The sequence below is a fragment of the Crocodylus siamensis genome, chromosome 1, assembly GCF_052110815.1.
Source record: "Crocodylus siamensis isolate JL-2025a chromosome 1, ASM5211081v1, whole genome shotgun sequence".
NCBI classification, from domain to species: domain Eukaryota; kingdom Metazoa; phylum Chordata; order Crocodylia; family Crocodylidae; genus Crocodylus; species Crocodylus siamensis.
This window is the reverse complement of record NC_143395.1, coordinates 136,013,675-136,031,946: the sequence shown is the minus strand read 5'-3', so window position 1 is coordinate 136,031,946 and position 18,272 is coordinate 136,013,675. Positions and strand designations below refer to the sequence as shown.

Below are 18,272 nucleotides of genomic sequence, written 5' to 3'. Positions count from 1 at the left end.
AAGACAAATGATGTAGATGCCATCAGGAAGCTGGTCATGGCTTCCTCTCCTTGGCCACCACATCTCTTAATCATCTCTTAATCTTCCAACATGTCGCTGTGAGAAACCAGTAACGACACTGTGTTGATTTAACTAGAATGGTGAAACATCATTCTTTTGCATACTGCCCTTCTGCTGTACAGCACACCATCATTTACAGCTTAAGATATCTTGTAAATGTCATTTAAAGGATTTTGCACACTATGGGTGCTTCCAGGCAAGCACACACATGCACTTTGCAGCACCTCAAAGGCTTTTGAGGCACTGGAAAATGCATGTGGCACGTATGAATTGGTTCTTTGCACTGGCAAAATTAGACTCCAGGAACTCCCACTGTAAAAAAATGGGGCAAAAAAACAAAAAAAAAAAGCAGGGTGGTGCATGTTGCAGCCCTGAGAGGTCCCCAGAACTCCTGGTAGGGCTGCCGGGGTCAGTCCAGGTGCTGGCCCTAGTCTCCCCTACCCCACCTGGGACAATTTGCTATGCGCCAGAGCACACATGCAGAGGCATTCCCTGGGGACAAGTAGCAGTGGAACAACTATGTGGTGCTGCTATTTGCCCCTAGGGAAATGCATGTGCACACTCATCTGGATGCACCCTATGTGAATTAAATCAGGCAGATTTTTAGCATTAATACTGGAAAAGTTAAACTTGTATCACGTAATAACCACAAAGTCCCTCAACGTGACTGATAAAAAGCTTAAAACCTAGGTCTCAAGTGCCCTAACACAAACTTCACCGCCTAATGACAACATGCACCAAAAAAAATGATCTACACTTGATCATGGGATGAACAATGGCTTCCCCTACCCCAAGTAGACTTTAGAGGTTAAATTCTCTTCTCTGACCTACATTGAAAGCTAATCCGCCCTTTCTACATATGTGAAACTCTCGTTGGGAAGGGCTCCAGATATTTATTGATTCAGAGGGTGGAATCCAGACTTCTTTGAAGTCAGTGGCAAAACTCGAATTGACTTCAGTGGAGTCAGGAGGTCACTCATAGATTTTAAGTCCAGAAAGAGTCCTATAATCATCTCATCTGCCTTTTTGCAAGCTGACATTTTTGCATGACACAGGCCGCAGGTGTTCATCCGACAGTACTGAGCCTGGGCACTTGTTGTTGAACTATAACGGAGCTTTAAAAATGGGATCTGATTGTGATTTAATGATGGGAAATCCATTGCATTCTTTGGAGATCTGTTCCAATAGTCAATTATCCTCCCAGTTAAAAGAGTGTGCCTTATTTGCAGTTTGAATATTTCTAGCTTCAGTTTCCAGGCATCAGAGAGGAGAATTCAGCCAATACATCTGATACACATTTCCTGTTCAATACAGAACAAAGTTTGCCTTCAGAGAAAACTTTTCCATTTCCTCCTCTGACAGGGATTTGTTCTGAAAAGACAAGGCAAGGTGCAGCCCACACAGAACTTACTAGACTTGTAGCCTGCCTCCTCCTCTTCCTTAAACCTTGCATTGTATTTCATGTCAATCTGTCTTTTTTAGCTGGTTCTGATGCATTTTTGCAGCAGCAGTGGCACTACAAAGCCTAATGTTCTCTTTAAGATTTCAGATGCTTTAATCAAACGTGTTCAGGTGTCTCAGGAACAGTGGGTCAAAGGAGCCTTGGAACCAAAAGTATCTGCTGAGTTTGACCTGACTCTGGATAGTGAACCTTTACTGCAGTCAATACACCAGCTGGATTTTATTCAGATGAAATGTAGGGGTGAGCTTTCATGATTTGATTTTCTCCTTATGTTTCTCATGTGTGTTTTGAAATGGTACGAGAAAGGGGGAGGTCAAGGAAAGGGGAAAGAGATAGAAGAAATGTTATAACTTGAAATTCATGGAGAGTTTTTTTTTCCCCCTTTGTTTGTTTTAAAAAAATATCTTAAACATATTACCATTTCTTTCCCAAGGGAAGTGTGCACCTCATCTTCAGGAACATGAAGAACCTCAGGCAATGGTATTAGGTGAAGTTAACTGTCTAAAAAGATAAGTGCATCAAAGTGAGACAGCCTGTCAGTGTGAAGGGGATCTGTGAAAATGAAAAGAACTTTGGTCCATTCTATAACATTAAGAGATGTAACACAGTGTATACAAGATATATGTCAGTGGCAAAAATATATTTCTAAGTGAGGAGAAACCACTGTGACATTTACACTCAATGGGGACACTGCAGCTGGCACAGTCCAAGAGAAAAATTTTGGGAGGCAGGCATAGAGAATCATCAGTGGAAGGTCATTCTTTGGTGGATTTCCTTAACATTAGATATCTGGATGAGCCTGAACTTACCTGTCATTAGGACAATTGCAAAAACCCATCTTTTTATGCAAGGGCTCCTTCAGTAACCATGGGAAAAGAAGAGCCACGTGTTGTCTTGGGACCAGAAAGGAGGGGGAGAAATGAACAGGCCTCCAAATAAAGTTACTGAAAGCACGGACCAGTGGAGGAGAGGTAGAAAAATATAATCTATATATATATCCAGGATGAGGGACATATCAAAATGTATGTATGGACAGAAAGATAGACATTCTCTAAAGTCTTCACCAAAGCCCATTAGGTCAATAGAGTCTTTCCATTGTGTTCAATGGGCATGTGGATGACTGGGAAGAGTCCACCCATAAATATTGGATGAGTTAAAGATATAATGGTGTTCTTTTTCCTGACTGCATTGTAGCAGTTCATAAAATGAGGGTTCCTGCTCAGCCAGACTTTGTCTGTTCCCTGTAGGCTTAATTCTGAACTCAAGAAGCGCAAGATAAAGTAATTAGAGTGGCTAACTTGACAGATTTCCTTGGAGAAACAAATGGATAAATAGTTAAAGGCCAAAGTCTGCTCAGCAAGAAGGGATTGCATCTTAGTATAAATGAGTTATAATGTATTAGTGAAACCACTCTGAGAATATCTGTAAACTGCCCTTTAAAATTTTAATATCCAGAAAAACAGCAGCAAGAGCAGAAGGCATGAGATTTAAAGTGTAACTGATAACACTTTTCTGAATGTTATCTGTAGAGTAGTTGGTTATCAACTCAAAGAGACTTAAATCAGGTTAGATTTAGTACTGGATTATAGTCCCTTTCAGAATAGCTAATCATATATTTAATTTAGGCCCCAGACAGACATGTTCACACTGTTACCTGCAGCATTATACTGATGATTCATACTTCTAATCTAAGGTAACTTCACCCAATCCAGTGGATAATTTATCTTGAAATGGAATAAAATGCCACCAGTGTCAGTTACACTGGTTTACATGTCATCCATCTATGTCCCAACAAAGCCATTCACTGAAAGAAAATAGGCTATTACCTGCTCTCCTGCCACCTAGTGGCAACTCACAGCAATAGCCACCTACCACGTGCCCAAAAATAGCTGCATATCTGTCTGTTTACAATGGTATACAAGAAGCAATGAAAATTCTTATGGGGAATTTGTTCATCTTTCTTTGCCCTCAGTCACCCACCCAGTTCAATCGGCTAAGTAACCCACAGCTCATTGAAATATGAACATATTTCTGGCTTCCAAGCACTCCTTTGTTTTTAACTTTAAAAGAAGAAGGATTTCCCCGGTGAATTGGGTCTCTGCTACATGACACTTTTGGACTGTTCTTAGAGGGAGATAATGTGGCCCATTCACATTCCTAGTTGTTATTCAGCCATAGTTTTCTTATGATAGCATGCTGGATGCTATACAAGATGTAGAGAAACAAGGCAATTCAGTCTCTGTTCCAAAAAGCTTCAGGTCTGAGGGCTGTGAGGTCCTAGCCCAGAGCTGTGGAGTGCCATCTCAGGAACATGCTAGGAAAAGTACTGTAGTTGAGGAAGCCATAGTTCTCTTTCTGCTCTTCTCTGGTTCTAGGCAGCCTAGTAAGTTTGACTGACCTATGCTCACAGCAGATCGCACCACCTCCTCCGAAGTGTAAGTCCATTTCACTAGCTAGTCCAGTAGGAAGAGAAAGCCAAGATGTGCCCATGTCCCATCCACCCACTTTGAAGGAAAGTAGTGGTCATGTTTGCCCTACACACCTGTACAGAAGGACAGGCAGCCTTTGTAGAGGCATGAGGAAGGTTCTTACTTCCCCTTAAGTGCAGGCAAGTAGTACAACAATAGTCTAGTCCTAAATAAATGCTAAGAAGATACAAATTGCTCCAGCTCCATCCTGGTTCCAGTCATTTCACTTGGCTGACATAGACCTCGTAAAGACATTCACTTTCTCCAGGGAAAGTTGCTGCTCTGCCACACGTGTATAGATGTTCAGGCTTTTCCTCTCAGAGTAAAGATGGCCACTCCCAGGGAAAAATAACCCGGAAACAACCATGGTTAAAACACTCCTAGGAGAGTTTCTCCTGAGACCGCAAATGTCTGCACGTGCTGTGGCTTCTCTCAGAAGAGAACATGGTCCTCCAGGATCCCTCCCCACCACCTCTCAGGGAGACAGTGTGTCACTCTCTGGACTCTTCTGCTCCAGCAACGAGCAGAACATGCCCCTTTCACAATCCCCATATTGTGCTGCAAGGAAACACAGGCTGACCATGCACAGCCTGAGCCAGCCAATCAGGGTAGCAAACTTTCTTCTCTGCCCTGCTGCTGCACCTTCTTGCCTGGTTCATAGACAGACATTTTATAATGTTCTGCTGTTGGCCATACTCCCTCTTACTGACACCGTGGTATTTTTCTTAGAATGCATCTCCTCCCTATCTCAATCTAGTTACAATTACCATTCTGTTCTTCACTGGACAAAAAAATATGTATGTTACTTAGGAGATATTTTTGTTCAGTTTGCCTGCTCCTCAACACCTTGAGGTTTCTTTCAGAAAGCCAATTATTTTTCTGTGCTGTCATGTGGTTCCAGGTGAACCTCACCTCTTCCCTCTGAGGTCTCCCTTCTCCCCAGCCCATAATTCCAGATGCCTAATAAATTTAAAACCAACCTTACACTATCATGATCTCATCCCTATGACAAGCAACCAAAGGTCCTCTGTCTGAATGGTCCTGCATGTAGAAATGGAAATATTTCATAATAAATGACTCTGTGGGCATCTCAACATCAGGTTGGACAGGAGTGTCACAATGAAAACTATGCCCAGTCTTGTACCATGGGCCAAAAAATGTCTTATAGCTGCTATTAGAGTGGTAGTGAGTGCACAAAGCTCCACTGTCATGGGACCATCCAAGACTCAGGGTGTGCAGCCAACACTCAGGGTGTGCAGTAGGATACATATTGGCTGCACACCAAAAAAGGTGTTACATTATGTTTTTCAGCTTGTGGAGCACAAAGTGAGGAGGAAGTCGATGGAGCTTGCTTTGACAGTGTCACACTCTAGCATGAGCCAATGCACAGAAGGTGAAAGTGTGATGTATAGAGGCATGATGCTGAGTCAGCAATACATTGGCTGGCATGTCTCTTTGCTAGCCCTTTAGCAGGAGTCCACAATATGCTGATCCATGGAGAGATGTGCAAGGTTGCTGGTATTCGCTGGCATTTTAAGCTAACCTACTTCTCTTTCCTCCACCATTGTCTTCTTTCCTCCATTGCATTTTGAGTGCCATAGCCTGGAATTCCTACCCTCTGGAGTGATTAGCTGGTTCTCTGTATCAGATCCCCTCTGTTTTAGCTAAGAATATGAACAGATGCCTGAGCCATGGTTCATGAAGTTGGATGAGATTTGTGTTTTGTGAAATGAAGAATAGATACTGTTGCTCAAAATAGCTTTTCCCAGGTGAAGACTTGTCTTTACCTTGCACCCTTTTTCCACTCTTGCTCCTTCCTACCATGGAACTTAATTAAGAATGAATTCCCATGCACTGATTCCTTCTGTAGCTCCACTCCAATAGCCAGTCCTGCACAGGTGACACCCACGCTCACTATCACCAATTGCAAATTTTTCTTTCAGCCTGAGGCACTTCTTGCTTCTCTATCATAGCTTCAATACATACATGTCTGTTTCTTCACCCTTCAAGTGTACCTCCTTTCCTCAGCCCAAATCAGTCCCCAAGACCAACCCCAGCACCCATAGGTATATCAAGGCATCTTCACACCTTGGGCAGTGACAATACATGCAGCAACTCTGGCTGCTGCACTATTGGTGGTGGCAGTGTGGCCAACTGCCTGTTGTGGCTATTTTTGTGCTCCCGCCCTGCCACCCCCCTCCACCCCCTGCAAAGGTAGATGCCCTGATCACCCCCCAGAACCCCTTCCTGTGGTATCTCCTCCTTGTCTCTTCTTCTCACCCACTACTTCCTCATTGCTCTGAGATTTTAAGAAGAATTTATTTGATAGAGGGTATATCTACATGAGAGACTACTATACACTAGATCAATCTAATGGCAGTAGAGCATCACTGTCTACATGTGAACAGCAATTACTGTGCAAGAGTTTAGTCTAATGTGCCATTTTCTAGTACCTGTAGATACTAGAATGTGTAGCTCTGATGGAGAGGAAATTGCTGGCCTTTCATATCAGAGAAGCAGCAACAGGAGGCCACAAGGGGTGGGGAGAGCTGTCCCAACTTGGGGGGGATGCTGCCAGCTACATAGAGACGGGATGCATCCTGATCTCCACATGGCTGGGAGAGCTGTCCTGACTGCTGGGCAGCTGCCTGCTAGCCACATGAAGATAGGGATGTATCCTGAACTCCAGGTAGCTGGCAGGCAGCTGTCCAGCATCTGGGACAGCTCTCCCCTGCCCCATGGGGATCGGGACCAGCCCCCATGCACCCTGCAAGCCCGAGGCTGTCACCCAGGAGAGTCTGGAGCTCCCTCTGGCTGTTGCAGGAGCATGGCAAGAGCATCCCTAGACTGAACTGTTCCCTTCAGAAGCAAATTTGCTCCTTTAGGGGGCATATTCAGATGCACGTAGGGGTGCAACTGAATGCCCCTAAATTTTCAGTGCAGAAAATTCAGGCACATTAACTGCACATATAGACAGAAACTCCAAACAAGTGGCTTCATACCTAGTTTTCTCTCTGTTTATGTCAAAGCCGAGGGAACAAAATGCCTGAGTGTGACCTTATCTTCTCACTTTTTAATTCTGTTTGTAGTATGTCTGCCATGGGGATGATTCAGGATATTAACTTGTCTAACTGGCTGCTTCAGTGGGCAGGCTGGAGGCTTTCTAAAGTTTACAAAACTTCTCAGTGGACAGTCTGTCCTTTTGCAGTTTATAATGCCCTGCTGATCAACCTACGGGCAAAAATCAGTGTACAGCTTGCTGGTCAGCTTGACAAATGGCAAGCAATACATTGAAGCATCTGCCTCTTCCCCTTGGGGGATGGGAAGGTCTATGAGATGTGTTCAATAATGTGTGAGGAAGCTGCTGACTTGACATGAGATGTCACTGAGGCAGTTTTAATCTAGTGCCCCAAGGATGCATCATTTGTACAATCACAGAACAGCAATAAAAGCTGGAAAAAAACTATTAATAATCTGGTCTGGGGCCCTGCCAATGCAGCAATGTTCCTTTGACTGTAGTTTTTAATGCTTTTTCTGTTATGCCTTTCAGTGTTACAAGCAATGGCATAGTTCTTCCATTTAACATCAGAGCATTCTTTTTTTTTCTGGTACAGTGTTTAGCTTCTGTTTATCTTTTCTTAATGTTGTACCATTACTCCAAGCTCTATGAATATCCCATGTGTCCCTAACTAATTCAGCTCCTTCCACACATGGGTAAGCAGAAAGGCCCCAGTTTCTTCCCTACTTGTGTCTGTGCCTAGAGTGTAGCAGTATGCCACTGAATAGTACCATTAGAAAATTACTGTTTCTCCCAGACCAGATAAGGCTCTGTTCATTCCTGCTTGCTCCCCAATGCCTGCAAGAGAGGTGGATGGGATGAAGCACCAACTCACTCCTGTATCCCTGGCTCAAAATCCATATACATATGCAGGGGCATAATGAGATACAAGAGAGTGGGTGCGTATTCTCTATCCCTTTGCAGTATGCTGCGGCCCTGCAGTCCAGCTAACAGTGTGGCCATAGACTTCACAATTTATAGTCAGTGGGAGGTTAATAAGAGGCACTTTATAAATCTTGAAATGCAGTCATATCTGGCACTTAATGCAGCAGGAACCCAATAGTTCCCCTTAAAATATGTGAGTAATAGGCATTGTAGCCAACAGGAATTACATGCATCCTAAGAAAAGAGGAGGAATATTGGGTTCCTCCAGTTTAACAGCACATACTAAAACTAGAGAGAGGTGGTTAGCTGTGTTAATTTGTAGTCATGCAGAAGACATGGCAGGGATTCACCTTAGAGATGAACTGGTTCAGAAAGACATAAAGCTTTTGTAGGCCACAGTCTAGTTTGTCAGATGTCATTCATAGCATTTGATGAAGCAGGCTGTTGTCTATGAAAACTCATATATTTCTGAACACTTAGTTTCTAAGTGTGCTTGTGTACGAGTGGGGAGGCTGCTCCAATCCGCTATAATTACAGCACATCAGAACAGACTCGATTAAGTGGAGAGTGGTAATTACCGTGCTCCAGCAGCCTCCCGTGCCCCCTGGTTGGCGCTGGACAGGCAATTGGAGGAGAGGTCCAAGTGAATATTTGCTGGTAGTGTAAGAGTGATGTTGTAAGTGTGATGGTCCAGAAATTATGCCAGAGGCAAGGATTCTTAGGGTGAAATCTTGTATTGGACCAACTGTATGTCTGGGATAGGGTTACTGAATTACTGTGCAGTTATTCTGGAGTGAGAGGTAGAAGAGAGAAAAGAACAGCTCAGGGCTCCTACATTGGCTCCTGCAAAGGCAGATTGAGGGAAATTAAATACAGCCACAGAGCAGAATAGGTAAAAAGGAACACACTGACATTTTTAAGAGATAAGTCAAGAGATGGTGAAAGTGCTTAGGATCGTGCAAGAAGCATGCACCATTTTCTGAATGGAGTTTGAACAATATATTTCATGCCTGTTCACAGAACAGTCCTGGGGCTGTGCTCCATGTGCATCCCACTTAACTCTAGTTTTTTAAATAGTGTGTAAACCCTGCATTGGTCTTCTGCACAGAGGTGAATTTCACCCTAAGGTTTACAAATTCCAGTGAAGGGAGATTGTAAGGTGCCATGATGATGGATAAGATTGTCCACTTGGGCTCATAGTGTCGACAAATAATATATATGGCTTCTTCATCACAGGAAGTACGGCTGAAAACTTCACGTTGCTTAGTTTTATTTTTGGAATGTCAATCTGGTTATCAATACCAAAGCATTTTTACTGAGCTGATCAGTGAAAGCAATACTCTCACAGACACTGTCAGTATCACAGTTGTAGTTTCCATATGGATAAATCAGCATTCAGCTCTATGATCTAAGTGCAACCCTTTCAAACTAAATATAGGAATTCACATAGAAGGTTCAACTGATGTAACTTTCCTCAATAATTTCCTTGAGTAAGGCTGGTCAAAAAAATTCTGTCAAAGTTGGCTTCTGGCAGAAACTTGACTTTATGACTAAACAAAATACTACATGAAGAGTTGTTTCTCCACTTTCGGTTTCCTCAAAACATCCAGTGCTTGAAAACTGAAGTGCTTTGCACTGTCATATTTGGACTTGAAGATATCACCGCAGTGCCTCGTATGTGTTGTAGTTCAGTGCACTCTTCTCAGTGGGCTGGGCTTGCCAGCCAGACTACATCTCCTATCTTGCACCATCTCTAGTCCCTTCTCTTCCATCCAATGATGTACTATCTCCCTGGTCTAAAAAAGGAGACCCTGATGTTTAATAGGGTAATATATTCCAGCCAGGGAGCTCAGCCTCTAGAGAAGGATGGAAATATCAGGCACCTAAACTACAATGTCCAGGTGACACCACAGCAATATTTCCAAAGCAAATCATTTCTGGTTTTGGCTTAAATATTTTGGCTTTAGACAAGGGTTTTCAAGTTTTTGCTAAAATGTTTTTGTGCTGAATTTTCACTGAAAGTGAAATTTCCCATGAGGGAAATACTCTTTTCCTGACCAGCATTATACCTGGGTAACTTTGCCTCCATCTTTGGAATAGAGATGCTGGATAATCAGATTGCTTCCAGCACAACATGATGGATTAGGACAGCTACACTAACCTGTGCTCAGTTCCCATAATAGTGCCACCAGTCCCACTGCTGCAACTGGAAAAGTGCTGCACCCGCAACAACAGTGTGACACTGGCCTGGAGGATGCCACCTTTTAGCCACAACCCCGTGGAAGGTTATATCTTGGAACTTGATGATGGAGACGGCGGCCAATTCCGTGTGAGAACTTCATTCAGCCTTTATTTTGGGGTTTTTTTGGAGGGGGAAGGGGGGTTGCATTGCTCTCTCTTGCTGTTCAGCTATCATAAGGACATGGATATTGAGAAAGAGGGCATGTCCTTTAATTCATTCTTGCTTTGGTAGCATGGGGCCAATGAGCTGTTCCACCCTCTATGTCAAAGTTTCTTTGGAAGATTCTCCAGCTAGTGTGATTTGCTTCTGTGCTGCCTTTCTGCAGCCTCTAGCACAGAGGTCTTGTTGGCTGAAAAATGAAATACCAGGGTACTGCTGCAAACCCCGGTTGGCAGGTGACCCTTTCTAGGACAACAGCCAATGCTGTAGGTTAGGAAAGTCCCAAACCTGCTACCAGGAAACTGAGTCACCTTTGTAGCCTCCCTCTCAGCTGCACCCAGCAACCAGTGGTGTCAACTAAGAACCTAAATCAAGACATGCAATCCTGGAGCAATTTTACTGTTTCTACTTTTCCAGGTAAAAAAGACTTTCATCCTAGGGTCTCAAAATTGTTTATCTGACTATGGGTGTGAGCCAGCTGGCTGACATGGAACCCAGGCAAGACTGAGGTGATAAATCCTCTTTAAAACAGTATTTCCACCATTAATTATTGGAGTTTCCTATTTAGGGGTGTTCCTAGACACCCAGCTACTGATTGAAAATCATATCACAGAAATGACTGATTCGGCTGTTTGCTGTCTGTGCCTGGCTGATGAATGTGACATGCTGCTGTTCAGGGTTTTGTTACCTTGAATTAGACTACTGTGATGCACTTGCACATGAAGCAACAGTGACATAACATGCAGAGTTTCTGCACAGGGCAAATGGGGGCAGGAGGAATGGGGTCCAAGAGCTGAGAGGGAGGAGGAGGGGCCCCAGCAGGGTTTTTTTTGGCTGGGCAGGGTGAGGTGTAGCACTTTTACCCATGCCAGGAGCTCCACAGTCCTGGCTGAGCTGCTGCTGCCTGCCTGCTCTAGCTGTCGCTCTTAAAGCAGCAGTAACTGGAGTTTCCAGTGTAGCCATGCTGCTGGGGAGCAAACTCTGCAGTGATGGGAGGAAAGTCTCATGCCCCTCTTAATTTGGTACCCAGGGAGGGACCCCCTCTTTCCCACTCCTGGTTATGTTGCTGTGAAGCAATGACTTAACCCCTTTGATTGCAGAGTACAGCAAGTTGCTTATGGCATGAGAGCATATGAAACAAGTGCTGGCACTGGCTGCCTTGGGCCTAAGGCAGGGTTTAATGGTTAGTTATAAACCCCTAAATGACCTGAATTTGACCCAGCTGAGGGATCACCTCTCTGCCCATGCCATACTGCCATAATTGAGGTCAGCAGAAATGCCTCAGTTGGATCCCCCTTATTATAAAAGAGATGGGCAGCTAGCAGGTTGCCTTCTGCAAGGGCACTAAGACTCAAGAACTTAGTTTCACTAGTTTTATTCACCTGAAATAGCCTAAATTTGGTATCATTCTAGTATGCTACAAAAGCCACCTGGTTGACTGGGTTTTGGAAGAGGTATAGCATCTGCTCCTACTATGAGGAAACTAGGAAGGAGTCCCCTGATTGCCTGGGATCCTGTTGAAATGCTCTGGGATTTCACTATATTATCAGTGATGTGTTTGGGTTCCTACAGTCATAGTATAGATGCCTTAACTATTATTTAGAACAAAATATATCTAAAAAATACATTCTCAACAATTTGTCATGTGATTTCAAGTCAGGGTGGCCATAATATCCAAAGTAGGACACATCCAGGTGCATCTCGCTATTGGATAGATTTTGCAAACCTCAGGCCTTCAGGATTACTATTGCTATGATCTCAAGATTTTGGAAATAGAAAATATCAATCTCATTTTTTTCAAATTCCAGGTTTACAGTCTTTCCATTGAACATTTGGCCTGAATTGCTGTGATACAACCACCATACACTTGAGTTGTTTTAAAATAAATTGCCTGCTGCTCGGGAAATGTCATTCCTATAAAATTATGCCTGCCATGTATATGATATAATTTATGTCAACATTAATAACACCATCTGGATTTCCTTCAAGGTTTTATTAGTATTTTGCCTGTAGATTTTAAAAAACAGACTTTAGTCCTCATCACAGCAAAAGCTCTATTTCTGAGTGAACAGAGGCAGTAAGCAAAGGTATGAAAACACTAGAACTGGCCAAAAATCACTATTTAGAACAAAAACAAAATATATTTTGTAAAATGTAGATAAATTAAACTGTTCCACAAGAACCTTTGTTTCTCTCATCATAATACAAAAGATATCAGGGCTCCATAGACTCTTCACTATGTTGTCAGTACAGGTCCCAACTCAGCAAAATACAGACACCCTTGCCTGACTGTAAGCAGAAGTAATCCCTTTCCTATTTAGCACATGCTTAAGTCTCACTAACTTCAAAGGGACTACTCCTGTTTGTAAGATTTGGCACCTTACTAAACCGGGATCTAAGGGTGTAAACTGGTATCATGTTTCATCTTTGTGACACAAAGGGAAAGTAAATAGATACCCATACCTTTCCTCATGCCACAATGTGGTCATGACATGAGGTAATAATGTGTGGCACTTTGTTGTGGAGGACTTCTATTTGCTTTATGGTAGGAAAGCGGCAGGAAAGCGTGAGCAGTCCAGAGCTGCCCTCATTCTCTAGCCAATGCTTCAGAGGTTTAAGGGGCCCAATCCTGTGCATGCCGGGAATTCTTGGGTGCTGGGATTTCCAGGGTGCACTTTCATAGATTCATAGATTCATAGATGCTAGGGTCGGAAGGGACCTCAATAGATCATCGAGTCCGACCCCCTGCATAAGCAGGAAAGAGTGCTGGGCCTACATTACCCCAGCTAGATACACATCCAACCTTCTCTTGAATACCCCCAGGGTAGGGGAGAGCACCACCTCCCTTGGGAGCCCGTTCCAGACCTTGGCTACTCGAACTGTGAAGAAGTTCCTCCTAATATCCAATCTAAATCTGCTCTCTTCTAGCTTGTGGCCATTATTTCTTGTAACCCCCGGGGGCGCCTTGGTGAATAAATACTCACCAATTCCCTTCTGTGCCCCCCTGACGAACTTATAGGCAGCCACCAGGTCGCCTCTCAACCTTCTCTTGCGGAGGCTGAAAAGGTCCAGTTTCTCTAATCTCTCCTCGTAGGGCTTGGCCTGCAGGCCCTTAACAATACAAGTGGCCCTTCTCTGGACCCTCTCCAGGTTATCCGCATCCTTCTTGAAGTGCGGCGCCCAGAATTGCATGCAGTACTCCAGCTGCAGTCTGACCAGCGCCCGATAGAGGGGAAGTATCACCTCCTTGGACCTATTTGTCATGCATCTGCTGATGCACGATAAAGTGCCATTGGCTTTTCTGATGGTTTCGTCACACTGCCGACTCATGTTCATCTTGGAGTCCACTAGGACTCCAAGATCCCTTTCCACTTCCGTGCCACCCAGCAGGTCATTTCCTAGGCTGTAGGTGTGCTGGACATTTTTCCTCCCTAGATGCAGCACTTTGCATTTCTCCTTGTTGAACTGCATTCTGTTGTTTTCTGCCCACTTGTCTAACCTGTCCAGGTCTGCTTGCAGCTGTTCCCTGCCCTCCGGCGTGTCCACTTCGCCCCATAGCTTAGTGTCATCTGCAAACTTGGACAGAGTACATTTCACCCCCTCGTCCAAGTCGCTGATGAAGACATTAAAGAGTATCGGTCCAAGCACCGAGCCCTGCGGGACCCCACTGCCCACACTCTTCCAGGTCGAAACCGACCCATCCACCACAACTCTCTGGGTGCGACCCTCCAGCCAATTCTCCACCCACCGGACTGTGCAGTCATCCAAGTCACAGCCCCTTAACTTGTTCACCAGTATGGGGTGGGATACCGTATCAAAGGCCTTCCTGAAGTCCAAGTATACGACATCCACCCCTCCTCCTGCGTCGAGGCGTTTTGTGACCTGGTCATAAAAAGAGACTAGATTGGTCAGGCACGATCTACCTGCCACGAACCCGTGCTGGTTTCCCCTCAGCATAATTTGTCCTGCCGGGCTCTCACAAATGTGAGCCTTGATGATTTTCTCAAAGATTTTGCCAAGGATGGAGGTGAGACTGACTGGCCTATAGTTACCCGGGTCCTCCTTCCTCCCCTTCTTGAAAATGGGAACCACATTGGCCCTTTTCCAGTCCTCCGGGACATGACCCGTGCGCCACGAGCGTTCAAATATTCCCGCCAGTGGCTCTGCAATGATGTCAGCCAGTGCCTTCAGTACCCTCGGATGGAGCTCATCCGGGCCTGCCGACTTAAAGGCATCCAGTTCTTCCAAGTGACCCTGCACCACCTCAGGGTCCACGCATGGGAGTCTGGTGCCTTGCTGCTGCCTCCCTACACTCCCAGTGAGAGACTTGTCATGCCTCTCGCTTAGGAACACTGAGGCGAAGAACTCGTTGAGGAGTTCAGCCTTGTCCCCTCTGTCCGTCACCAATTGTTTCTGCCCATTTAGCAGGGGTCCTATTCCTCCCTGGGCCTTCCTTTTACTCCTATATAGCTAAAAAACAATTTCTTATTGTAAGTGGGAACGTCAGGGTTTCTTCACTTACCACGATGTGCCCCTGGGATTGATAGAGTATGCCTCAGTAAGTGGGGAAAGCCAGGCAGGTGCTTCCAGTGCTTGAGGGGCATGATGCTGCTAAGGAATTCATGGGGTGCACTGGACCAGGCCTCTCAAACCCCAGGAGAATGTGTCACTCATTGTCCTGAAGCATTTATGATGGGACAATGGGTGACATGCGTTTGGCCCAATGAACCGGATCAGCAGTGCTAGGATATATCCTGGCTCAGCTGTTCTGCTTCATTTGGTGACATCTATTTCTACCATAAGTGCACTGCTGAGTCAGGGCCTTACACTCCTTAGAGACTTAGCTACTGTAAAACTATGGATTTCACAGTGGTATAGAAATTAAATGTGAAAAGTCCTAGTAGTTATGTAGTCTATCCTTTTTCTATCTGACATCATCTACTGCTACAGATCTTGTATTAAAAATGCAATTTATTCCACTCCCCTACAGACTTATAACTGTCAGACAGGCCTTGGTTATATTCTGCTTTGATTTTTGTTTTTCTTTATTTCCTCCCATTACTCATCTCCTTGCTGTTTACACCCCTTAGATCTTTAGAGAGATTTATCCCATCCCTCTCTTAGTTGTTATTTGGCCAGCTGAGACCTACAAAGCTCTTCTGATCTTCATAAATTAGAATCCCAAAGCTTTGTATTTACTGCTTACAGATTTGATATAGGTTCTAAACCTATGTAAGGATGCTTCAGAAATCCTCACAGGAGGATGGAGACAGACCTCCAAAAATAATAGCATGATATACTTCAACATCCACTTTTTAAACTCACTCTCTCTGTCTCCATTACAGTTAATCTTCCTGGGCTTCTTTCTCCATGATGAACTTCACTGAACATAGCTGCCCTTACTATATCAACATAAACCCCTCTAAGCAACAAATAACTTTTACTTGTGGCTTATGTTTAAATATCTTATTGTAAGATCCTCCATTGAAAAAAGCTGGTGATTTATGCCCCTGTCTTTCTGAATGTCTAGGAAGTGTATGTTGGCAAGGAGACACTATGCACTATTGATGGCCTTCATTTCAACAGTACCTACAATGCAAGAGTCAAAGCTTTCAATTCATCAGGAGTTGGCCCTTACAGCAAGACAGTTGTTTTACAGACATCTGACGGTGAGTTTGTTTCTTGTCAATGGAAACAGAGTCCCTGTTTTTAGTGGCCAGACGTTCACATTCCATTAAATCCACCAGCATTCTTGGCCTTAACTTGCATTCAGATTTTTAATAAGCTCAGATGAGTGGCCAAGGACTGCATGTGGATAGGGCTGCATGTGGGTAAGGACTGCTCTTCCCTGTCATCACTACATACTGAAACTCCAGGTCAGAGCTGAAGAACATCAGAGTGGGAGGTTAAAGATATTCCTGCTCCTGTCATCCTTTTGGTAGACAAATAAAGAACTTCATAGCTCCTTGCCTTCCCTTCCCTCTTCTTCCCTTTTCTTCCCTTGCCTTCCTGTCAGTCTATGTAATCTCTTGATACACCGGTATCTGTACTAGTATCTCTGTACACCCTTGACACTCTGTAATGTTTGCGTATATGTTAGAAGTCAGACAGGTTAGACATGTCAAACAGAGATTCTCAGTTAAAGGCACAGAACTTTTTGCTTGGGTGTAAGTGAATTCATCTGGCAGCCACCCTCCATGTTTTGAAATAACAGAAGTGCGTCTGTTTGTGGAGGCTTAATTAAAATAAATGTATTTATTTTAATTAACAAATGCCTTAACACACATAGGCAATTTCACAACATACTGTGAATATGAATATGCCAGTCCCCTATCTCTATCTCTCTCTGTGTCCTGGGTATTTCAGTGTTTTCTTCACAACTGATACTAATTTCACAGTAACGTTTGGTAAGATATGGATGGTAATTCATGCTGTGTTCTTATATAATTACTATTGACATCCATATAGGTACAACAGGAAGTTTTTCTTGATTAATGATGCTGTAATGAATACAGAAGTACATAGTATTATGGCTTCCTTATTTCTACCATGTTGCCAAAATAAGCCAGTATAAAATATTATTTATACTTTGAAAATTTTTAAACAAGCCAATGAAACCCACTTGTAATGAACTTAAATACAGTGAGATCCAATTTCCACTAGAGACAGGGCCTAAAACACACCTGTATCTGAAGAGCCCCCAAACTCTACGTAAAGCCAGAGCCTCATTACATTTTTCTATTAGCTGTGTAGCACCAGTGAGATGCTGCTCTCTGGACAAGACTCCATCAGAGAACATTTGTGTTCCACAGGACTTACGTTCAAAGAGACAGGCATAGATAAACCACTCTGGATGAATTACATTTAAGTAACATGTGAAATCAAACAGATTGAAAAACAACTCACAGGTGTTATGGGGTATGTAAATTATGGACAGGGGGTCTTTCTTTTCACCCATCAAGAGATGCAGTCACCTCTGAGATGAAATCCAACTGTATACCTGTGCATAGCAATGTTGCACAATAATCTACAATAATGTGGGGAGAATGTCTCCCCTTGGAAGTGCTGTGAGAATTTAGGACAGAAGAAACTTACCCTTCTCTCCCACACCCCACCCCACCCCTTTGGTGCTATTATTTTAATGCAGCTTATTCTGCTATTTTTATTTTTTTGCACAGTGGCCTGGTTCACCTTCGACCCTTCTTCAGCCCATAGGGATATAGTCTTGTCAAATGATAACCAGACAGCTACTTGCAGTAGCTATGATGACCGTGTTGTTCTGGGCACAGCAGCATTCTCCAAGGGAGTACATTACTGGGAACTGCATGTGGACCGGTATGATAACCATCCAGATCCAGCGTTTGGAATTGCCAGAATTAATGTAGTCAAGGACATGATGCTAGGGAAGGATGACAAGGCATGGGCCATGTATGTGGACAACAACCGGAGCTGGTTTATGCACTGCAATTCACACACTAATCGGTAAGCTCTGATTCCAGATTCCTCTCCTAACTTGATTTTTTGTCTCTGAAGTAAAGCACTGTTTGAAATACAAGAGCTTTTACGCTGTTGCAGGGATGCAGTAGTCATGGTTTATTCTATTCTCCGGGATTATTTTTGGCCCCAGGGAACGGTTACAATTGGGCAAACACTCACTCCCATTGAATTTTGTCTTAAATGATGATATTTATTGGCAAGTGCTAAAAACTGATTAAACTAAGAGATTGGCAGTGCCTCAGGGCAATTTGGAGGCAAACAGATGGGAGTGCCTTGCAGTGATGAACAGTGAGCATGTCTACATGAGATGATTAATGGTAAATTAGCATAGTTTACTATGAAATTAACACGTGCACCTCCACGTGCACATGCTTACTTCATGGTACATCTCCCTAATGCCAAGTAAATTTGCTACCTGCAAATGCAAGTAGCAGATTTACT

The 18,272-nt window shown here is 43.8% G+C and overlaps 1 protein-coding gene across 4 annotated transcripts in view; it reads left to right on the top strand.

The window, feature by feature from the left end:
• Positions 1 to 18,272, top strand: part of TRIM67 (tripartite motif containing 67) — a 48,658-nt gene that overhangs the window by 18,742 nt on the left and 11,644 nt on the right. For 2 of the 4 annotated variants that reach the window (XM_090031496.1, XM_090031493.1), the window contains 4 exons: positions 1,603 to 1,762; positions 10,105 to 10,262; positions 15,865 to 16,003; positions 17,513 to 17,816. In XM_090031496.1, coding sequence (XP_089887622.1) covers positions 1,603 to 1,762; positions 10,105 to 10,262; positions 15,865 to 16,003; positions 17,513 to 17,816 — 761 coding nt within the window. The remainder of the gene's footprint in view (positions 1 to 1,602; positions 1,763 to 10,104; positions 10,263 to 15,864; positions 16,004 to 17,512; positions 17,817 to 18,272) is intronic. The other 2 variants (XM_090031495.1, XM_090031494.1) reach the window with 2 other exon arrangements.